The 25,737-nt window shown below is 36.5% G+C and overlaps 1 protein-coding gene across 1 annotated transcript in view; it reads right to left on the bottom strand.

The window, feature by feature from the left end:
• Positions 1-284: 284 nt before the first annotated feature.
• The window catches only part of LOC137640180 (ubiquitin carboxyl-terminal hydrolase 24-like), a 160,502-nt gene continuing 135,049 nt past the window's right edge, over positions 285-25,737 (bottom strand). Inside the window, 5 exon segments of the mRNA XM_068372705.1 lie at positions 285-1,739; positions 4,980-5,227; positions 18,787-18,877; positions 19,079-19,147; positions 24,962-25,182. Coding sequence (XP_068228806.1) covers positions 1,587-1,739; positions 4,980-5,227; positions 18,787-18,877; positions 19,079-19,147; positions 24,962-25,182 — 782 coding nt within the window. The 3' untranslated portion in view covers positions 285-1,586.

Genomic DNA, 25,737 nt, shown 5'->3' with positions numbered 1-25,737 from the left:
GTATTTCACAATAATTTCTTGGTAATATAAGGTGCATTATATTACCTTACAGAACACAATATATGGTTAGAAACACCTAAAATAAATTGATACCCAATCTGGTCAAAATATATACAGTACACAAGCATGTGCTTTGCAAGCATGAATTTGAGAAGTATTTAATAAACTTTACTCAATCACATTAAATGCATACAAATCTATAAAAATCAACAATCTTATTTCAACTCCTTAAGTACAGCAAATATTAACTCTGTATAACAAAGAAGAAAACGTACCTCAACTTGACTTTTCATAATTCTATTAGGTCTTCAGATATATTAAAGTGATGTGCTGGTAGTTCCCAAAAACTTTATTACTTGTGGACTGTAAGAATTTTGTCAGTGTAAATTATTTTTCTAAATTTTCAAATGATGTAAAGTTAGACAATGTTATTAAATTTATTATATCAATTTTAAATACAGTAGTGTAAATTTCAATAACAGCACCGGGCTATGGAATAGTGGCTTGGATGAAAAATACCATACAGTGCTATGTGTATGAATAAAGGGTCAACCATATGTGCTTCCTTCCATAATGGGATTCATCACCCAAAGTGTATCCTTCCATAATGGGATTTAACATCCCATGTTTTAAGTAGGCTAAAAATATTACCCTAAAGGAACTGGAAGCATTCAAGATAGGTATTGTATGATAATCATATGTAAACATTTTCCCTTGCACTACAGTAGCCTACTATTCAAACTGAAAAAATATATAATTTTTTAAGAGCATGTTATGTAGTGCATTATGTGTTTATTAAACTACACTAGAAGAGGGCAATATTGCCATGACTGATGACATGATCTACTTTCCCATTTTTATTACTTCTGCTAAATGCCACTGTGCTAAATTTATTTTGCAAAAATAGAATACAGTTTTTCACAATTACATAATATACAATCATAAATTAAATTGCAAAGTTATAAGATGTGTAAGAACAATTACTAAATTCATGATATGTGTTTTAGGAGTTGCAACTGCACCATTTATAATACTCTGCTTTTCTTGGTGATTTACACCAGTAACTGAGACGAGAAATACTTTGATAAATATTTTCTAGGAACAATGTAAACTCTGTCAATCTTAGGCAGATAATCACTGATTTAGGTTATTTATGAATACCAGAAAAGTCTGATGAGGTCATATGATAATCACAGATAAAAACCTCTTGCTGATGAATCCATTAACACTGGAAAAGGACATACAATAAATGCATAAAAATTATAAACATTAACATCTCCAAACATTCAAGTGCAGTTACTAACAAGTCTGGTTAGTTTTGTACTTTCAATGACAATACAACATTTCAAATGATTATCAAAGTATGGCACTTTTGGTCTTAGTGAGACTAAGTGATCCTTACATAGCTGAAAACTACAATTTCTTTTACCATAGTTCAATTTACAATTTTAGCGAGTTGAAGTAACAGGAAATACAAAGTACAATATAAAACTCTCAACAGAAATCATGTTAAAAACAATTACTATTTCCATAGTTTCATTACCAAACAATTGCTTGACCTGTCTTTGGTTAGTATGGAAAACTATTCACGGGTCAATGGCATCTAAGTCTTGGGACGGAGATATTTCACGTTCGCAGGTGCTCTCTTTTATATCCCCTAACTCTGGAGCATCACAGTCTATTTCCATCTCTGTTGATTCCAGCTCACTCAATAATGCTGTGGCTTCCTCCAAGGTCAACTAGATTTGAGGATAAAATATATTTAAAGTAGATTAATTCCAACTTACAGGAACAAGAACAGGAATGTTTCTAAAATTTGTAATAAGTATGACAAGAAACAACATACGAAGAATTCAAGGTGATAATGCATATTTGTTTTATGAAAAATCCATCAATCATATGCTTTAATACTGAAAAATTATAATTGATGGTTTGTATGGAAAAATTACAAATTTGGATTTTTCCTAAATATTCAAACCTTTAGTTCCTTACATAGGAGTTCGATTCAGTGTGAGCTGGCATTCTGGCTATAAAATCTTTCAGTGAGGTGGAAACAAACTCCTGGCAATAGCCAGGATAGTAAGGAGGAGGATTTAGTCCATCAGCAATCACAACCTTAACCACTTTTGATTGCAATGTGGGTAGCCTACATAAGAAAAAAAAAAAGAATAAAAGGAGATTTTTTACTGCTCTTCATTGCTCACAGCCTGACTTGGGATTCAGGTTTATATAGTTAGGAAAAATTCAAGTTTGTTCCAAATTTGTCATTCGTTCCAACACGAATACAAACCTTTGTTCTTTACATAAGAGACTTACCTATAGGTGGGAGGAAATCCATTCACTTGGCTGAAAACCTTTGCCCCAGGATTGCCACTCCAAGCTTAAGGAAGCTTCGGATGGGTATCCTGACACATTGTGAACCTGTTATTTTGATTATATGAGAGGTCGATGGCTTGTGCAATAATGGTTAGCAAATGGGGAACCACTTTGTCACTACATCTAGGTTATGTATAAACCATAGGTGTGCTACTATACACACTAAGACCTCAGCAACCCAATTCCCCCTAGCCAGGAGATTGGGGATGCAATGGAATATATTCGTATAGGAACATATATTCACGCAAATTGCAAAATGAGGCTTACCTGCCGTTGATGGGAGCCAAATAGCAGAGTCTTGGATGCTGTACTGAGAGAGGGGAGAAAGATGAAGAAAAGATAAGGCCAGTCATTCTTTTACATTCACCCCACCCCATTCTAATACCGTAACCTCTGCCCTTGACTGACTTCTAATCGTCCTATAAGGGGACTAAGCCAGCTAGCCCACTTGCTGAGCGGCCACCACAGGGGATATATAGAGCGTGTCTCGGGACCTGTAGTGGACGGTGAAGGTTGTCTGATGCTTTCACACGCCAGCTTACAACATCTGTGCCATAATCCAGTTCCTTCTTAACCACAAGGACGTGCCAATGCCCCTGACATTGAGCTCTGGGTGGCCTTCCCTGGTGATGAGAGGAAGGAATGAGGGCACAGTCATTGACCTGCTTAATCCAGGAGGAAACCATGTTCTTGTTAATCCTCTTTGACTCTGCTCATAATGATATGCAGCTGGTGGTTGTGTAGGCGAGCCAGTCTAGTACACTTGAGATAGTGCCTTTACAGGACATAGTAACAGTTGATCTGTATCATCAGTTACCTCCCGTAGACTCACCATCAGGATAAGCCCCAACCTAGAGTCCGCTACAGCTGGATTTTGAGTCTTGGCAATAAATTCAGGGATGAAGCCGAGAGTAACCTGTCCCTATCTAAAGACCACGCAACTCACCGACACACACTGCAGAGGCCAGGGCCAGGAGGAAAACCATTTGAAGGGGCAAGTGAAGATCTGTCACTCAAATCACAGTTCAAAAGGGGGTTCTTATCAGGGAACACAAGACCTTAACTACATTCCAAGGAGTGGTCTCACTTCCGGTTGAGAACAAGATAACTCAACGCTCCGTAAGAGAATAGATAATTCTGCTGAAGAGAAAATGTTAACCTCTTTCAGTCTAAAGATCTGGCTGAAGCTGAGCACAGTTTTCCCTCAGAGACAACAAAATCACGGCACTCAGAGGTATAGTAGCTCTGAGTGGAGAGACAACCCTTCTACGACACCAACCACAAAAGATTGCCTACTTCTCCTGATAAACTGCTATAGAGGATCTGAAGTATCCAGACATCTGTTTCGCCACTAGTCGCAAAAACCCTCTCGAGTGAGGAGATGCTGGATGACCTCCAAGCGTGAAGTCGGGATCCGACTGTCCTGTGATAAATCTTCACTTGAAGATGATGTAGAAGGTTGTAAAAGGGGGGTTAACTCCCTTGGAACCTCCATCACCAGAACCAGCGGAAGGTCCAGGTATCACTCTGCATGTTGCCTTAATTGTGCTATTAGTGCCCTTAATAGGTGTTGGAAAGATCCTAGAATGTTGCCTACGGGTCTGGTACTGGAGAGCATTACATCGGCAAGCTTTAAGGGGGAAGATAACTTGGATTTTCTCACTGAGCAAGCTCAGCAGGCACGCTCATCCTGGGAGCGCAGAGTGCAGGCTTTATACCGTCACAAAGAATAACCTGCAGAACCTTCGGTGAAATAGGAACTTCTGAGGAAGTAAAAGCACAGGCCCCTACTCCCTTCTCTCGGCTTGACAGGTGCTAGAGAAAATGGCTGGGGCCAGCCCTGGCAGGAGCAGATGAGAGCTCCTGCTGTGCACTACTCTCCAATACCTCCCAGAATCAGTCCTGAAAATCCCAAGGACGGCCACAGGAGAAAGGTGCCGCCGCTAACCTAGGGAAAGCAACAGGGTCTTCCGAATCCGACGGTTACCCATCCTCCGGAGGAGACCGAACTAGCAGAGACAAGTGAGGGAGTTGCAGGGGAAGAAGAAAGTCTGGAGTTCTTATCCTTCGGAGTAGAGAATCCCTTTTTAACTTCTTTCTCCTCCTGCGGGACCACTTCCACTGGGAGGATGACCACTCCTGACATTCACCACATGGAGACACCTCCATGCAGGAGTGTCCTCTACACGAAAGGCAAAGCTGGTGACAACTCGTCTCAAAGGAGGACCCGAACGTGCCAGAGGAATGGTCTGTCATTCCCATACAAACCTGCATGTTTGCTTCCTCAGCAAACAGCAACAGTCACACCTGGAAAGAGAAAAAGAAAGTTAGTATAACTAAGAACAAAAAACCCAGAGAGCACAGCAGATTGCTCTCTTATCATGGCCAAATCAAGTGTTTAAAGTAGTGTGTGCTGATGGACCATTCCCCGCCTCCTCCGTTGTTGCCATCTCGCTGAAAGTTTTTATGGCCAAAACGGCAGCCTGCGCTGAATCTACCTCTTTCATAAAAACAAGATTTTGTATTCTTGTCGGAACAAATCTATTTTTAGATAAAATTGTTTTTTCAAGAACAACCCATTACCTAAAAAACTTGAAACATACCTGGGCACTGGTAGTTCTCTGGAAATTCTTTGTGCTAGAATCTTCATTACTCAATCCTGTGGTAGTTGAAACAGTAACTGAATGGTCATCCATTCTTCCACGGAGCCATTCAACAGCCCATTGCCACCTATTTTGAGTACTTGTCAGTAGGTCTCGTGCAATAGGACAACGGGCCGAGAGCATTACCACAAGTTTAATACACTGGTAGGCTCTCCTGCTATCACTGTCCTTGTTGGTGTCAATGATATCTGGAAAGTAAATTATGATTTATCTGTCAGTTCTCTTTGATAAGTGTGAAATAATTTTACAGGATAGTTATGTTCTTAATGCTATTATTGATAAAGGCAATTGAAGTACTGTGTTTTTATTTAATAAAGTAAAGTTTACACCAAATTAATATGCGTTCCAGGCCAAAAATAACAATTTTTCAGACTGATGTATTTCAGGTTTAAAATTCTATAAAGTATAGTTTAAAATCTGAATTAATTCCATGGTTATTTTTCTCCATACCTTTGGTGTCTTTTGAGACTTAATATTCACTATTGAGCTCTTAATTGCTAATCATTAAATTAGGACCCATAAATAAAATAGAAACTTTATATATATGATACAGTATTCATATATACAGTATATAATTATCTTTGGTAGAAGTATACTACTGGTTCTCAAAGGAGAGAAAGGTCTTGAAAGAAATCTTATCAACCAATTAATTCTTGACACTGGTAACTGCCACCATAATAGAATTTATATCCAATCACTGTTCATTAGAATATATTTTTCACATAAAACTGAATTTTAATTTCAAATAAAAATTCATTGTTAATATCTGCAATATTATTATTATTATTATCACTAGCTAAACTATAACCCTATTTGGAAAAGCAGGATTCTACACGCCAAAGGGCTCCAACAGGAAAATAGCCCAATAAGGAAAGGAAATGGAATAGTGTGCCCGAGTGTACCCTCAAGCAAGAGAACTCTAGCCTGAGACAGTGGAAGACCATGGTGTAGAGGTTATGGTCCTACCCAAGACTAAAGAATAATAGTTTGATCTTACCATAGCTAAAGAGTCTCTTATACCCCTACCAGATGGAAAGTAGCCACCAAAATGTTCTGAGCAGTAGTTACCCCTTGAGTGAAGAAGAATTATTTTGGTTACCCTACCTTGGCACCATGGATTTCCAAGACGTGATTCCTCATTGTCTTTAAACATCAGCTGTCATCATCATATTAAATTTTAATTCCCTTCTCAATGGACATTTTGAGTTGTGCAGATGGAAGAACATGCATTATAAATCTGTACATATAAGTTCATTATCATAAAAATTGTCCTTAATATTTAAAAGTAAGTTTTCCCTTGATGAGGCCAGACATGAAATCAGTTCTTATCCTAGACACTTTTTGCATGTATTCCCATCTGGTTTTAATTCTTTTTTTTTGTTTTTTCCAAAATTTTTCTTTGTTTTTAAATAAGTTCTGTCCTGCTGCTTAAAATCTGCTTTCCTGTCACTTTTTTTCATCATTTTTGTTACATATCTAAAAATCTTCAGTATTTTCCAGCCACTAGAAACATCTGTTTACCACTTCCTCATAATACAATGTTCTCATTACACTCTGGAAGGCCATATATTATTTGGCATTCTATATTTTCAAAATCTTGTCTATTTTTTTATCATAATTATATTTTTTGCTAAATGAGTAATTTGCAATTTATAATTATAGACTTGAATGTTTACTTAAAGTGAAATCAATACATACTGCTCTGTTATTTGGGAAATCGAGGAAACTGGTAAAAACTTAATGATGAATTTAGACAAGAAAATAAAGAGCAGGCTGAAAATAGTGGAAGAAAAAGTTAATTTTAGAATTAAGAGTATTATTTGACCGAAAAATGAGGTGATTAATTTAATAATATCATTAGTCAGTTTAATCTGACTGCAAGTTTAAAAAAAATACATTATACAAAATTCAGAAATTTTATATGCTGTACCTTGAATTGATTGATGACTATAAGAAAGTACACTAGCATACAAAACTTTTTATTTCCAATAGCATTAGATAGACAATTTTTTTGTGAAATGGGATCACAAAGTTATATTTGGTAATCTTATCTTGAAATTGGTTGATATAATCAAGTTAATGTGAGTAAAATACTGTACTTTAATAATTACAGAACTAAAGATGTTTTAAACATTTCCGTAAAAAGCGTATGTTTAGTAACCAATTATTAGCAGTTAACCTTTGTAATATATGACAATAGTAGATTAGAAAAAGAAGTATACCATCTCTCTAGCACTGAATCATAAGTTGTTTTATTCCTGCAGACAGAAAGGAGCAACAACTCAAGTTTTTTTACCTTTTATTAAATATAGCTTTTCTATCATGTTTGTATTATTTGATTAAAATTTAAATAATTTTTTAAAAAATTTCAGTGACTTGACCCAGTAGAGATACTCCAGATTTTACATTAGGTACCAAGGTCATATAAAACAAATATATAAATTTTGAATATGTCGTGTAAATTGAATGATCAAAAGCAGCATACTAATTCTGTAGGATATGTTTGAATATTGCCAAGGTAGCCTGCAATAAAAGGAACTGCGTCTGCTTGAGTCTCGCTAACACTTGCCAAGAAGTGCATTATGATTATAGTACACAACAAAAGAACCCTGGTTATATCTTAAGTATTACAGTATTTACGTAACATTATCGCTTAAGCAGTCAAAGGTACCTAACACCAGGTGTTCCAAATTCAAATTTTCTGGAAGAAATCAATTATTCTAAATTTAACCACTTTTATCTATTAAGGCTGAGTATACATAAAAAAGAAAGGTTATCTACCACATTCAAACCAGGGCCTTTAACATCTCTTGTATGTGGAAGCAAGAAAGGTGAATGGTGATTTAACTATTTCAGGTATACCAATGGAAGAGGAAAATGAGTATTGCATAACTGAGAATCCTACCCAGTCTCCCAGTCTAAAAATGTTAGGTTTTAGTCATTCAGGTGTAATTTCTACAGAAATATTTATTGGTAATTACCGATATGTATGCAAGACTTTGGATTTTTTTCTACCAAATTGTTTTGATAAGTATTATAGTAATGTTATTATGTAAAAGTTTACATTTGAAATATTAGAAAATTTATTGACGCATCATTATCTATCACTATTCAATGACACTTTAAGTAGGCTAAGCTAGAATTTGGTTACTTAGGCTGGCCTTAGATTAGTAAAGGGTCTGAGTTTACAATACTATCAGCTAAATACGGTTTTCTGAATGGACCCCATTGTGAGACGTGAGTAGAAGAGTATCTAACTAACCAAAAGAACGGTCTTGATTTGATTAGTCTAATTATTGCCATGCCAGATTCTAGATTGAGATGTATAAGTAGACCTACTTATCATAAATATCCTTCAATATAGCATGAATGAAATATACAAAGTAGTTTTCTGTTTTTTTATTTTTTATTTCCACCAGTTTAAACATAATTGTCTAAAGCTGCAGTTTCATACAAAACATTTCAATTTAATACTTCTTTAATTCAATCTCTCTCATCTAGATAGGATAGCCTGGGGCATTGAACCTCTAATTGTAGCCTAGGCAAGTCAAGGTTTACAATATGCAATTTGAGAAAAGTGTACAAGAGTTTTTTTATTACTATATACAGTATACTGTATTGATAATACTGACTATTTGTTCCCACGTGAATATAAACTTTCATCCTTTAGTAGGGGTAGATTCTGGGGACAGCTGGTAACAGCCAATGAAGAATTATCAAGGTTTTGGCCACTAACACCCAGTATCCACTGGTGGTTTGGGTATGACAGCACTCTGAGCCCCTATTATGATTCTGGCTGTTGAGCTACACAGATGTGTTCTCGACGCTCTCCAACTGGTCTGAAGCTTTTTACATATACTATATCTCATTTCAATATGAGTGTGAATCAAGCTAGTAAAAGACAGACTTGTCTTTAAATCTGGGACACTAGTTCCCAATGTCAAGAATGATTTAATTCCTTGAAATGGGGATTAATCTTGGGGATGAGAACACTTTTCTCACAGGATCCTTGTCTAAGTAAGCAACAAGACTTTCAACACGTGAGCAGGTATGCCTGCTCACAGATCTTATGAGTGAGCACTTGCTCCCCAGCAATACCATATGACAGTAGAAAAAAAAAAAACAGTTCTGGGAAGAAAACGTTTTACTTCTCAGCGGACGACATATACTCTAATATTCCGAGTGCTTGAGAGAACTTTGCCTACGATAGTGCGTTTTTTTTTTTTTTACTCGTCATCATTTACTGATGAATGTGCACAACCTTAAGAAGAGACAGGTGTAATACTAGCACGTCTCCCTATGCAAGCGCCCCCAGGGGGGAAGAAAGGATCCAAGAGTGATCTTTCTTCCTCGGGTACATTCGTCCTCAAGGTCGAAAAGTTGGCAAAATTCCAACTACGATACTAGTCCAGACTAAAGAACACCAATGGGCAAGCTCCAAAGGGGTAGATTTCCTGCTTCCCCTAGAAAAACAGGGAGACCTCCCCTTAAGGATGAAGTCAAGTCTTCAGTTTAAGAAATCCTGGCTATTGAGCTTGCTCTGGTCAACATGTGCCCTGGTGAAGCATTGCCCTCTTCTTTGCCCTTGAGCATCGACTGCTATGACAAAGACTTTGTCTCCGAGTTTTCTACCTTCTCCTCTAGGAGTGATGTAAGCAGTTTCTTGGCTATAGCCCAAGAACCAGTAAAGAGCCATCCTGTATCTTCCAGAGGAACGCAGGGTTAAACAGCGCCAACGACAATCAAGCCTTTCAGTGGATATACGCCATCGGAGAGAGCGTGAGTCTCCACCTGTGAGTGACCAGCCTAAAGGATCACGAAACATATAGTGCAGCAATCACGTATGAGGTACAATCAGCCACGAGCATGTGATCCTTGGAGGCGTGCACCTTTCAGTTATATTTGTCTTCCACCACAAGAAGAAACACCCCTCAAAGTTCTCTATGAAAGAAAAGCACAAGAGCAAATGGCTCTGTCAGATAACCAGCCGTTCCTATAAAGGATTATAAAGAAATATCTCGTTCTAAGGTTGTAAAACATTCTTAGGAGTGATTTGTTCTTCTGAACATCAAGAAAGGGGATCCACATCTTGAAAATACTAGACTGGGGCTCCTGAAGTTGTAAACTTGATATAGGGTCTCTCCAATAGAGATTGTTTATTGGAGGGTCACAATACCCCAGAGTCCCTGGACATCACGTGTCCCCTTTAGCTCATTCTCTTATCCAGGGGAAAGTCAAGAAAAAGAAAGACATTGCTTCAAAAAAATAAAAATAAATGACCCCAGGGCACCTTCTACAAAAAACTCTGTAGTCTCTCGCAATCAAACATCTCTGAAAAGTCCAAGACTTGCCTCACCCTGTTCCCTTAAGACTAAGAAATTGACTGATTAGAACCAGCCTTCTCACCAAAGGCATTAAGGCAAATGAGAGCGAGGTAGGCGAGGACCTTGTTAGGGGCGGCAAACAATACTGCCATCTGTGGGGGATGTCTGTCAAGTCAGTGGATGAGGTGGTCATTCCACAGGGCATAACCTGAGAGTCAACAGTGGAGGTTTTACATGTCAGATACAGCCTCCTATTTACCAACTCTCTCAATCCAATGTCAATGAGCCGTTCATTATATTCGAGAGGAGGTCAGACTGATGTTAGACAAGAGAGTGGTAAAGGAAGTCAACGACCGACCTCCAATATTCTACAGCAACCTACTCCTGGTTCAAAAACTGTCAGGAGGATGGAGACAGTCATCGACCTGTCTCGGCTGTACGACTTTGTTCTGGAAACTTAGTTTAAGATGGGACCCACAGCACAGTCCTACATGCAATGAGATGCAATGACTTCTTACTGTTCATAGACCTGAAAGACGCATACTTCCAAATTCCAGTACACAGGAACTCAAGGAAGTCATTTGGGTTGCCCACCAAACAAGACAGTTCCAGTTTCTTTGCTTCAGATTTTCCACAGCTCCTCAAGTGTTCACAAGTGTTCGCACTGGTCACAACTTGGGTTCACAAGATCGGAATGTTGGCGGAGTCACAGTCCCAGTCCCAGATTCTACTCCGTTTTGGCAGGACCTAAGGATCTGGATAAATCTCAAGAAGTCTGTTCTCACCTCATGTCAGAACCTTGTCTACTTTGGGATGAGCATAGAAATGGTCCAAGGAAAAGTCTTTCCATCAAAAGACAGGTTACAAAGGTTGAAAAAGGTTGCAACACCCTTCCTGACATAGGAATCACTTACAGAAAAGAATTGGCAGAGACTGCTTGGATGCATTCTGTGCAGTGGACTCTCAAATCCAGTTGGAAACTGAGGTCTGACGCTACAGATGTACTAGTCAAGGCGACACATTGATTCAGAGAGGATCCATCATGATGACTTCAGGAGATGAACCTAATTGAGGGATCTCCATTATAGGTTCTTCCCCCAGGACTTACCCTTTTCTCAGACGTATCCAGAGAAGGGTGGGGAGCCCATATCCCAACTTGCTCAACGTTAGGTCCATGGACAGAGAACATAGACAAGAGATTCTATGTAAACATCTTAGAACTGAAAGCAGAGTACGTAGTTCGGATTAATTTCCAGGAGATAGGAAAAGGTCGCTTAGTAGCGTTGATGAGCGGCAACATTACAGTAGTGGCCTATTTCAACAAGCAGGGGGGTCCGTCGACAACTTTGCCAATTGGCAGTGTGCATGCACTCATAGTCAAGAGGACAACAGAGTAACCCTGTTGGCACGTTTCATCCCAGGGGAACGCAACGTAATCACCGACAATCTGAGCCGTTGCAATCAAGCTATGAGCTCAGAATGGTCTTTGAATCCTCTAGAGGGGAGGGAACTCCTGACTGTTTGGTTCCTGGTTCCCCGATAATAGATATGTTTGTCACTCGCCTTAATCGCAAACTAACAGTGCTGGACCAAACAGTGATTATCTTCTTAACACTTGAATATTGAAAAAAAAGGGCAAAAAATTAGATTAAGAGAAGAACCATTTGATTAATATTATGCCATCTGCCTTATAAGAGAGTAGTCCCAGAGAAAAAAAAAGAAGTCACTACCACATTCATCCTTTGATTATAAAGTAAACATATTTGCCACTTCCAATCCAGGGGAAGTCTATCAAAAAAATTACCCCTCCTTGGAATTTTTGGGGGATGTTTTTGACACTTAAAATACAATTACAATTATACTTCTTTACTCCAAACGGGTTTTATGCAATTGTTAACAATTTATTTTAGATTTTATTTTAAAAGGTATACTGCAATTATTAACAATTCACATTTGAAGATTCACAATACATTCAATCTTCCAAAATTCTTGAAAAATACAGGAATACTAACAGATGTTCATATGAATGCTCACTGATGCTATGCTCAACACTATCCAAGTGGCAGATGAATACAAGTCATGTAAACAATGCCGTATGCAATGATGGTCTATTTTAGAATGCCTAACATCATGTCAGACACCCTTAAATGATGAATTTTTCACAACTACATTTTACTGGATATTGTTGAGGCAAAATTTGTAATCTGAAAATAATTTTTATGATCTGAACCTAGGAATAAAAGATATAATACAATGCAAAAATATATGCCACAAGATTATTTATGCAAAGTTGCATTAGTGTAATAATCATAATGGCCTCCAAAGTTCTATGTACAATTCCATCTAGAAGCACTAATCATGGTGGAAGAGCAACTTGATTTCATTTGCAGGACCTTCTTCCAAACCAGCAACTAGAACACTTAAGGCCTTTGATGCATGCACCTATTCAAGATCTATGGGAACAGTTACCATGTCCTATTCAGTCCGTGTTTGCTTTGAATCACCACATACAGAGGAAAGATCAGCCAGGACACCTAAAGAATAAAGCTTCTTTAATCTCTGCCATGGCACATTTGGAATCCTCTTCTGCTTATCCCACACTTCCATAATTGAGTTAAATACTTAAACTATACACAAAAAGATAACATTTATAATTATTAAAGAAAAGGATGATTTGTAGCACGGTAAAAAATAAATAATTCTAAAATTTACAATGGAAAGAAGGGGCTTTCGACAAAGGAAAACCCAGTTTTTTTGGGGGAAGTGTTGTGTGGTCTCCCGTGGAGTATCCTGTAAAAGACTAGAACAAGGAATCCAATGCGACAAAGAATTACCAAAGAAATTTTGTCTCCCTCACTCTAGAGACAGTGTTTCTATATGCAAAGCCTAGACTCAAGTTCATTTAAGGGAGATCCATGGGTTCAGGCAATATTGAACCTGTCATAGCACCTCCAATGCTGAAATCATCTAGCAACCAAAGACACGTCATCACCGAGAACCAATAAAAATACTGGAGACAATGCTATCTGTCAGCTAATTTGTGCTAAGTTGCCACCTTCTTTACTCAAGAGTGCAAATCAAATGTCTCTCATCCCCACATGAGGATAAGGAGGGAGGGTCCTGGAGACCACACAGCACCTCCCCTAAAAAATGTTTTCCCTTTATTAACATAAATTTTTGGGGGGTAAATGTGCTTTGTGGTCTTCAAGAACTATTACCAGAGCAATAACATAGTAGATTCACTTACCATAAAGTACAAACGTCTAAAACCAAGCAAACTACTAACTCGTGTATGGATGAGAAGCAAAAGTAACAAGTCTGACACTCACTTCATAAGAAATACTCCGGAGAAGCAGCTAGATGCCTGTCATTAGGCTTCTATTGGAGAGCCTGGTTGCTGTACCCCTTTTATCCAATGTCCCCCCGTAGGTGCCACAAACGAGTCAAACACCATTTATGCATGTTGCACCTCTTGGATTAATTTCAGGTAGTGTCTTTGCCTAGATCAACCCATAAAGCTGTGAATGACCTTAAACTGCATATTATAAAAAAATAGCAATGAGGTAATCATTTTTTTCAAATTGTGGGTTTAAGGATGGAGAGGATCAGCTTTCTTAATATAGGAGGTCATTAGAATATGGACAGAACCTGTTGAAAAGGATTTGATGGTCCGAGTATTTTGAAAAGACGTGGCTCTCTGCAGATAGTAACTGCTGAGTAGACACTGGACATAGGCTATCATCTCTCGGTCTGAAAGCTTGAATATTAAGAAGGTTTTAGTTTTTGGATAAAAACAGGAGACCCATAGTCAGAATTAGGAGAGGATCAGGAATGAGGGTGATAAACTCCTGTTTTCACTGACTTGCTCCAAAGCTAAACTTATAAAAATAGCTTTCTATAGTAACTCTTTAAGGGAAATGGAGGAATTATCTTATGTTTACCAAAAACTCATAAAGTACTCTATCAAGAGACTAGGATACTGAAGGGGTTGGTGAAGAGGGTCATTGTAGAGCAAAAGATAGCAGTCTTGCGAAACAAGTCGGAATCTAAATCCACTTCACAACCCTCCTCAAGATATTTTGTCAATGCAGATTTATATAACAAGATTGTTGATGGCTTAATCTTCTATCTTCAAGGAGTTGGACCAGAAAGGAAGCCAAAAAGTAAGTGGTTATCTGACACAGAGACCATCCATGCCTTCCACACCAACTGGTATTGTCTAGTATAAGAAAATCTCTTATAGCCCCTCAAATATATCATATTATGAGGTTAAAATTCCCTAAACTGTATATACAGATACAGGAGAGAAAATCCAAGAGTTGAGATCCACGGTCAGAAAGGAGTAAGCGAAGATATTCAGACTCCCTACTATCTGATGATTATTATTATTACTAGCTAATCAACAACCCTAGCTGGAAAAGCAGGATGCTACAAGCCCTACGGCTCCAAGAGGGAATGTAGCCCAGTAAGGAGAGGAAATAAGGAAATAAACTATATAGGCGAAGAAATTAATAAAAAATATAAAATATTTCAGGATCAGTATCAATATTAAAATAGATCTGTCGTATATAAACTACGAAGAGAAACTTATGTCAACCTGTTTAACATAAAAACATTTGCATCATGTTTGAACTTCGAAAGTTCCACTGATTCAGCTGGGAGATAAGGAAAATCTTTTCACAATCTGGTCACAGCTGGGGTAAAACTTATAGAATACTGTTTAGTACCGAGTCTTATAATGGATAGAGCAAAAATGTAGAATTAACTATATACCTAGTACTACATAAAGGATGGTACAGTCTTGGAAGGTCTGAATGCTAAGGATGGTTAGAATTATAAAAAATCTTATGTAACATGCATAAAGAACTGACTGAACGACAGTCCTAAGATTAATATCTACATCAGGAATAAGAAATTTAATATATCACAATTGTTTGTTGAACAAATTAAGATCAGAGTGGAGCTGAAACAGGAGAACAATACTTAAAACAAGGTAGAATGAAAGAATTTAAACATTTCAGGAGAATAGAATGATCACCGAAGAAAATCCCAAAAACTTATAAGACATTTTCACAATAAACAACTTTTTTGTGCAACTGAAGAAGGAACAAACCAAATGTGTATCTCAAAAGTAAATTTGTAATCAAGAATCATGCCTGGAATTTTACACTTTCAGTGTAAAGCTTTGGATGATGAGGAGCCACTATCCTCGACCTACTTATAATCATACTTTGAGTTGTATTAGGGTTCAACTTCATCCCCCATATTTTGCACCATACACTAATTTCAGCTAGATATATATATATATATACATAGATTCAGCAACCACAGGTCTACATTCAGATGATACTGATACAAAAAGAGTAATATCTGCATATGCTACAACCTATTTTCCAGGCCAAACCACATATCATGCGTATGTAGAAGTATAAGCCAAGACCACTACCCATGGGAACACAAGATATTATATATCTGCATATGCAACAACCATGTTTTCTAGTCTAAACCACATAATTGCATATAATAAGAAAAGAAATGGCCAAAGAACACTGCCCTAGGAAACACCAAATATTACATTCCTATAGTCACTATAGTACCCATCCACAACTTCTGTTGGCAGTCTATTACTTAAAAATTCAATAACGATGCTAAGAAAAGACCCATCTTCTCCCATCTGTTTGAGTTTTAAAAACAAGGGCCTAATGATTTAACACTGTCAAACGCAGCACTAAAATTAAAGCCAATCGTACAAACAACCTGACCACAATAAGGGGATTTCTGTACAGCATTAAAAATTGTAAGAAATACATCACATGCTCCAAGGCCTTTGTAAAGTCAAAGTCAAACTGCAAACTGGGGAACAGTGCTGATTGAAGAGGGTGTAACCTTGGTCTCATACACTTGAGCAGTGGATACCATGGGCTCTTTGGCCAATGTGGCGCTAACAGCACAGCTGTTCCTGAGAAGTCCTGAAGGATATTCAATCTTTTAAATAAAACTCAAAGGAAACAAATACAGTAAATCAAGACCATCTATTCTAGTCCAGGTTCAAGTTATTGCTTGCAACTGCCTGAGAATCCACAATCTGAGCTACGTATAGTGGAAGCTAGAGGTTCTCTTTTGTTGCAAACAGGTCTACATAAGAGATCTGGAACAATCTCAAGGATCTGTTGTTAGGAGCCCTTATCCAAGGTCCATTCTGTGCCCAGAGCTGTCTGTCAGGACAGGGCATCTGCTACTTCATTGAGGGAGCCTGAAAGGTGGAATGTAGAGAGGAACTTCATAATGGAAAGCATCACTGTATTGATAATTCTTGAACAGGAGCCTCCTCTACTCAGGCAACAGACTGCCCACCTGGGTGTCTATGAAAATCTTAATATGAGAGTTCCTTATTGGCTGAGTCTCTTCAGATGCAGTCAATTCATTTATGTGAAATCTGCATTAAATAAAATTAAAATATTGTGGGAAATATTGAAGAAAAATAAATAAAGATAATAGGGATAATACATCTTAAGAAAGGGTATTAGGAGTAAACACAGGCTGAAATTAACAATAAAAATTTGTGATTAACAGATATGAAAGCAAACAGATAAGGAAGAATGGAAGATGAAATATTATATTTTACTGAATATGGATACTGTAGTTAAATTGTAACTATTTGGGATTATAAAGAGAATAGAATGTACTGTAGTAGCAGTTTATTTAGCATTTTAGATTAAGAGTTTATCTAGAAAACTCATTTAAAAATAAGAGTTTGTACAATACTTTACAGTATTGTACAATTACTATTATAGGGGGAAGTAGAGTTCACCGACTCAAGGGCACCAATATTACTTGGTTATTCACTCCTTCCGGGTGTGCCTGTTACCTAACCCGTGGTGATGGAGGGCTGATTGCACACCGTACGAAGCTGATCGCATTAATTATATAATTTAAACAAAACATCAAAAGCAATCTTGAATAGTAAATTAATCCTCCTATTACTTTTAATGTTACTGTATTACTAAGACGAGTGGTATTACTTTTAATGTTATTACCAAGAAGAGTGGACAAATAATAGTAACTTAATTCCTGATACTTAACAGTATATGAGTGAAACTTGGTGACAGCTTGGCAATGAGACTGAAGATGGCAGCGCAAATTAGCGTGAAGACAGCATTGTCCACAGCAATAGTACTGGTTTTTGGTGATACCATGTCCTCTGTTGCCACATGATTTTAGCATTGGAGGTGCTGTGGTGGGTTAAATAGTGTCTGAACCCGTGGGTTTCCATTATACACTGAGTAAGTGCTCTGCACGAAACACTAACCTTAGAGTAGGAAGGCAATATTTCATTGGTAATTTCAAGTTGTATTGCATTCCCTGTTCTCGCCTTTTACAAGAATCCATGGAAACCATACAACATATGAACACCAAAACTCATATACAGTATATATATATATATATATATATATATATATATATATATATATATATATATATATATATATATATATATATATATATATATATATATACTGTATACATACATACATATATACATACATATATACATACATATATACATATATATATATATATATATATATATATATATATATATATATATATATATATATATATATATTTATATAAATATATATATATATATATATATATATATATATATATATATATATATATATATATATATATATATATATATATATATATATATATATATATATATATATATATATAAATATATATATATATATATATATATATATATATATATATATATATATATATATATATATATATATATATATATATATATATATACACACACACACATATACATATACATATACATATACACACACACACACACACACATATATATATATATATATATATATATATATATATATATATATATATATATATATATATATATATATATATATACATATATATATATATATATATATATATATATATATATATATATATATATATATATATATATATATATATAATTATATGTATGTATGTATTTTTTTTATGAAAAAATCTTCCCTAAGAAAATACTTTACTATTTTAAGCAATAGAAGTATTTGAGTTCTCGTAGACTTGGAATCGATGAAAAGCATTCAAGTAATAAATAAATAAATTTCCCTGATTGCATATAATTTACTGAAGATTAACAGTGACTTTAAAAAATGTAAGAGCATAAAAGGCTAGTACATAAGAGCTCAGACCACCTTACTCTTTCTGCTTTGTGAGCCCAGTGATGAAAAATTTTGTTACTAACATGTGAGATGGGAAATTTTCCTTACCAGAAGAAGTTTCCCCTCACTCAGTCTAAACTCCATTTGCTGGTACATATAAATTCTGCATTTGGTTCTTCCATGCAAATGTATGGTTGAATAAACACTTACCTAACAAACCCATTACTTGTTCACCATCTACAGTTACAAGACCCTCAAGAATAGAATTGGTGCGATTTGATTTGAGCGAGTCCTTTATATTCTGAAATAATTTAAAGAAATCTTATTTATAAACTTACATACAAAAGAAATATTCTTTTTTAGATATAAATACTATAAAATTTGCAGAATTTTGGAATATTAGAAGAACATTCTATTGAAAACAAAATAATCCAAGCTTTGTTAAAAGTTTTAAGTAAACCAAACAAATAAAACTTTGAAGTGTTTTCTATCATATACTTACCAATATTTCAAGCAGCAACTGTGATAATTCTTTCAGCATATTGGATGGAGCTTTACTGGCATATTCAGTCTGCAAAGATAAAAACCATTACCAGTACATGTACAAACCTATATTAGCACCAATAATTTTAACTCCTATGATAAGGAAATAGTGAAAGGTCCGAACAGCACGAATGAAAAACGGCTAAAAATCAAATTAAAAATTATTTTTATAAAATAAGAAAATACATATACTTTATTCAATGTAAAATTAGTACTGGTATCACATACATTATCTAAAATATAAAAAACCATACAATACGTCTGCCGATACCGATTTCGATCCTTCTTGGTATACATCACAGATACGTGCATATTGATAGATTGGAGCACTGTTGGTTTTATTACAATACTAACACGAACAATTTATTCATGAATGGTTGTTATTATGCTTCACATGTGACTGTTAAAGGATACAATGTACATATGCTATATATCTTGTTAATAACTCAAACCAAGGATTACATTCTAAAGAAAAAAAAAATCCTTGCCAAGAATCTTTAACAGCTACCTCTTGTTTCGGCTTGATGACCTACTGCCTGCATATGTTGTTAGTAATTTATAAGTGTTCTGGTGTGTCATGTGTACACATTAAAGTTATAATTTTCAATCTTGGTAATCTTTCTTGGTTCAAGCCATGGCCCCCAAAAAGTATAACTAGTGAATTCAAATCCCATGTTATAATGATGAGAGATAAACTGGACATGATCAGTAGATATAAAAGGGGAGATAAAGTAATAAACACTTCGCACTCTTAAGTCCCAGTTTGGATAACAGTGTCACCCATCATCCATGATAAAGACTTGAGTTGTTCCATACGTAGTGAAAAGGCTTAGTCGTCTGAAACTTGTACTAATGAAATGGAGAGCTTATTTGGATTAAAAGGCAACCACATGAATGGATACCTGAGCCAAATGCTGATCCAAGCAACAAATCTGCTTGAGGATTTATGCAAAAAGTATTCAAAAGGTAGACACACCTCATTTTCCTCAAGTCATAGGTGTTATAATAGATTTATAAAGCATTTTGGCTTGCAAAATATTAAAATTCATAGGTATGCTGTTTCTGGTTTAATAGATTAAAAGAGCATTTTGGCTTGCACAATATTAAAATTCATGGATAAGCTGTTTTTGCTGCTGATACTATTGATGAAAAATTTCTAATTTCCCAAGACATTGAAAAAAAAAATGTCCTGAACTCATTTTCAATATTTTCAATGATGGCAACACTGGCTTAATTTGGAAGTGAATGCCTAATCCATCATTTATTCCAAAGGAAGAAAAAAATAATGCCAGGGTACAAGGTAGCCAAAGATATGCTAATATTAATGTTAGGAAGTAAATTCCCTGGTGACTTCAAACTTGAGCCAATGTTATTCTACCTTACCATTAATCCCCAGTCACTCAAAATTATCCAAAATTTAATGTTTCTTGTCATTTGGATGGCTAATCTGAAGTCATGGGTTACTAACATAATTTTTGAAGTCCAGGAATATTGCAAAGCAGAAAAACTTTTCTTTTAAAGATACTTTGAACCTCAATAATCCACCTGGATATCTAGAGATATCTGAATCACATAGACCCCGATGTGAGTGTAATTTTCTTTCCTCCATACACTATAACTCTGCTTTAACCTGTGGACCATGACATCATAGCTCTTTTAAGGTGGTACTATTTATGATGTACCTTCTTCAGTCAGTTTAAGAAGCTACATCATCAGAAGATTGCATGACCATTTAAATGTTTTCGAAGGTCTACTATATTTTTCAGGATACATCAAACATAAGTGTGTCTAGGATCAAAGTGACATGAACAGTAATGAATGGTGTCAGAACAAATGAAGGAGGATTGTAATGACAAAGGAAAAAAGAATCTATACAAACACTCTCAGCCAGTAATATAAGGCTCATTAAAAAATCTATCCCAACTGAAAAACATTTAAGTGATTGTGACTTACTGTACATCCTAAGTACAGAAGCTGGTAAAAGTGAAATGGCACCTTGAAGTCTTTGCTCAAAGAAGAATACCAGTAAGCTCCAAGTTACCCAATAAAGCCAGGGAACAGGAAAGATCATGTAACTTATAGTTCTTTATCTTCAGTTATGGCAAAATAGAATCTTATTGACCAAGAAGCAATTATATGCTTGTGTACCAGTGTATTGAGTCTCATTCCAGTAATGTGAGAACCTGAAGACTGAAGGATACTGGTGCATGAACAAGACAAATAAGATTAACCCCATAAGCCAAATTGCCTGAAAAAGCAGAGATGGCTAAAAGGAGACTAAACTTTTGAGTGTCTGAAGATTGAGTCTTTGCTATAAAATCTGGTACAAGTGACAGAGCTCGTTAACGAGCTTCAAGGAGGCCTCAGCCCTCAAGATACTGTATATATTGTCTTCAGTCATAACATGGAAAGACACCTTCTGAAGAGGCTAAAAAGAAGGTGTACTTAGAACTTCACAGCACAAGTGCCAAATCTCCATTTGGACATTTCATGGAAAACCTGGAAATAGATTGGACAAATTAACAAATCAAGTTCATAATGTCACAACAAGTGCCAAGTGGTGATTGAAGATTCACGGGAGAACCAATTTGGGTCTTTTGATGGCTGTACGAAATGATACCTACTGGTAGCAAAGAAACTTGAAGAAATCTGCAATCAGGGCAATTAAGTGCAGGTATATTCTGATTCTTATGCAAAGCAACAAACTTTGGTAATTTTAATTATTTTTGTATTGCATGGTGCAGGGACTGAAGCTGCAGAAATCACTAAAAAGCTAATGCCAATTAATCCTATGAAACTAGATGCTTGGAAAGTACATTTGAGCCTTGTCATAAAGTACTTCACTATAAGAGTACCTTCTGTCCAAAATGAAAGTTATCTATGATAAAGTACAGGAGCTAAGCCAAGAATAATATTACGCAAACCATTTAATTTACTAAAACAATGTAAACACTTGCTAAATAAGGCCCTATTAGTTCAAGTCACTATTCAATTAAAAAATTCAAGTTCCTATTTCACTTGTTTAAATCACAGAAAAATGTCTGTGATCATTCAAATAACGCCACCTTCTGCAAAACTTAAAGAAAAGCAAAATAATCTTAGGAAAAATATTTTTTTCAATTTAATTTGTATTTTCTTAATTATAAAAACCTGAGTTCTTTGAATAGGGAGATGATTTCAAAGCATACTCCAACACCCCTAAATTAACTGGGTAGTTAATGACAGGTAGACCCACCCCCTGTTGAAAGAGCCTCACTTTGATCTTTCAGCTCAGGAGTGAGAGAAGTGGCTGAGGGAAATTAACTTAAAGGACTCTGGTTTGATGGTTTGCATGGCTAGGAAAAATACGAAAGATTTTTAAAATTTGTGATTTGTTTCCCTACACAAAATACAAACCTTGTTTTTTTTTTTTTCACAGGACATGCCAGTCTCCCTGGTCCTGTAAGGGAGCAAAGGACATGACTCCAGCAACCTCCTATCTGTATAAGGGGATGAGAAAACTGATAGAGCTTTGCCTGTACAAGACGAATTATACATGGTCAACTGAAGCAACCTTTTTTTTGAAGGGGAAATCAGTCTGGAATAATTTACCTGGTGTATGATGATCAATGGCTTAGTTGTAATTCCACTATCCACCTCCTCATTTGGGAGTATGGGGGAGATACTTCCTTAGAATTAAAGAATGGAGCTCAGAAGTGTAACTTACCAGCATCAAGTCGGATCCACTTTGACAATTTCATCCCCAAGGAAGGGGGATCAGAAAATATGAAGGGATAAGACAAAAGGAAAGGCACGTACTCTTGCCCCTGTGAATCATGGCAAGGGAATGGCCTTTCCCACTTATTATTGTCTCTGAGGATCGCAGCAGGGGAACGGCCACTGGCCTGTGCTCAGAGACACTGTGAACAAATCCATCCGCCCCAAAATCCTGGTCTTCCATTGCATGCTATCCTCTCAACCTGCTCTACCAAAGTATTGCGGCATGAGGGAGGAGCAAGAGTCCCTTACCAGGCCCCAAACTTCCAGGCACAGGGAAATTGGTGGTTAACACATGGATGACAGGGGCAGGGGTGAACGGAGGAGCCTTAAGCACCTTGGGGTTGACTTAAAACCAATCTCAGGTTTTACATCTCCCAGTGCCGGACCCTTTTTCGCTAGCATGTATCCCTTTGCGAGCTTAACAGTCTTTTTGGGCTTAGGGGTTGGTTACCACATGGGAAACCACCAGGGTCACAGACATTGGAGGCACAACCACACCTTTCACCACTGGCGTTACCATGGGAGAAGGACTCCCTCAACAAATTTATGTAGGGTCTACCTGAAAGACCTAGGAAACCCAAGACTTCCTCAGGTTACACACATTGTCAGCAGTCTACACGGAAACAAGTGAAGAGCCTCCAACCTCTTATGGGGATGTGGCAACACTGGGGGAAACCCATTACACCACCAGAACCTGAAAAAGCTCGCTGATACACAGCCAAGGGCTCCTTGCTCCTCATGCATACTCCCTAGGGACTGAACCATAGGCAGCAACAGCAGACACACCCGCTGAGGAGACAGAAGCGAAAGACTTTCAGTGTCTTCTTGGGCACTGCCAAGACAAGACACTGGTGAAGGCATTGCTCTCTTCTTCCCCTCAGGGCATATGCCTGCCACAGCACAGGAGGCCTTGGTCTGCAAAAGCAGAGGATTGCAAACAACCATGCCCCCTACATGATCCAAAGAGAGAGAGTGGCTCTAATTTACAGACAGTTTACTCAAACAAGTCCCCTTTTTTTCATTTGTTTGATGTTGGCTACCCCCCCAAAAATGGGGGAAGTGCCTTGGTACAGTATATGTATGTATGTAGTCCCAACATCAACCCCTTCTTTGGCAAATACGAATTTCTTGCTTCACATTTAACACTACTGCAACTAATGGCCAACATTCACTTTCTGCAAGTTAAAGAAAAATGTTGAGTTCAGATAAGGTTGCAATGATATGTCTGTATTTGTTGTGGCAAAAATTCAAAGTGAGGATCTTCCGACATGTGGTGGTGGTGGGGCTACTCGCCTGTTTGCACCATCTGTCATGTTTATGACAGATGGTGCATGTCAATCAATTCAACGGCCATTCCACCTTGCACCAAAATCATCTCCCTATTTAAAGGATGAAGGTTTGTATTTTGCGTAAGAACAAATACATATGATAAAATAAGAATTAACACTGTTAAACAAAAACATGTCCAATCATTAACCCTTTTACCCCCGGGGTATCTGGAAATTTCCAACCCTTAACCCCCAGGGGGTTATTTTTTTCCCTGCACATTTTGCAGTATATTTTATTTAAATTGCTCTAACAACCTTAATTTTTCTCATAGAGAGGTCAGGTTGGTCTCATTCTCTTGGAAAATGCCTGAATTTTCTCAAAAAATTATAAAAAAATATGAAAACCAAATTTTTATAGCATTTTTTTGCAAGGACGTACCGGTACGTCCATGGGGGTAAAGGGATGGCTTTTGTGAAACGTACCAGTACGTCCTTTGGGGGTAAAAGGGTTAACTTAGCTGACAAAACAATTATATGCTGATGTAGTGAGTACAGGGCTTCCCTCTTACATCAGAGGTCCCACTTGAGAGAATTATGAATGCTCTTACTCAAATATCAATTGAAAATATGCAAAGCTAATTCATTTCAAAATTTTTCTTCATTCTACAAACTAGATTAAATAGGGGTATACAATAAAGAGAGGATATATGGTGAAACATTTTAAATCACTCTAATTTAAAATTAGACTTTGAATAATGGAAATCATACAAAAAACTACGACTTAAATTTTACAATGTACACAAAATATTACTAACCATAACTGTAACTATTAAAGCATTTGTAAAAGATGAGTTTTCTGTTGCTGCTTCCTTTAAAGCATTAGTAACACTTGGTATACTAGTAGTAACTTCTCTGTATGCTACAACAGCTTCTCTCAGCCAACGAGATTGGTCACTACCATATAAAACTTGAGCCACCGCCTCTGGCATTTCTAGCTTTTCAGTTTTCTCTTCTTCCTTGGAATCTGATTGAGTACCTATGTAAATAAAATAAGTAATTCAAAGTTATCAAGACAAAGAAACCATACCCCACATATTTAATCATATATAGCCTAATCATTAAAAACAAGAAGTAATTCTTCAGATGGAAGTGATATACTTTCACACAATTCATAAGCTGTGAAATGTTTATTCAACTTCTATTCAAAGAGAATCTGTAACAAGTTCCAAACATGATCTGCTTCATTTACTTTCAGCCTGAATTTCTATCTGACACCTGTCTCCTTCCATTCCATTTCTGATGATCTATTTCTTTCATGACTAACAACTCTTAACTACTCTTCTCCCAAAACCACATCAATCTTTGAACTCTACAGCAAAACAAATAAAATGGCTAGGTTTTTATTATATTGCATATTTCTATTTTGGTAGCCTATGGACAATTCCCACAAGGAGCCTCAGTTTGACAGTAATAAAGTCAGATGAACATATTGCTGTCTTTTTTGGAAGTTGAATTACTCAGTGAATGTAGCTTAAGGGGTCGACATGCATGTACAGGATATCAAATATTGGAATTATAAAATTTACAAGGA

Source organism: Palaemon carinicauda, chromosome 4, assembly GCF_036898095.1.
Source record: "Palaemon carinicauda isolate YSFRI2023 chromosome 4, ASM3689809v2, whole genome shotgun sequence".
Lineage (NCBI taxonomy): Eukaryota > Metazoa > Arthropoda > Malacostraca > Decapoda > Palaemonidae > Palaemon > Palaemon carinicauda.
The sequence above is the reverse complement of the archived record's forward strand: the minus strand, read 5'-3'. Positions and strand labels throughout refer to the sequence as shown.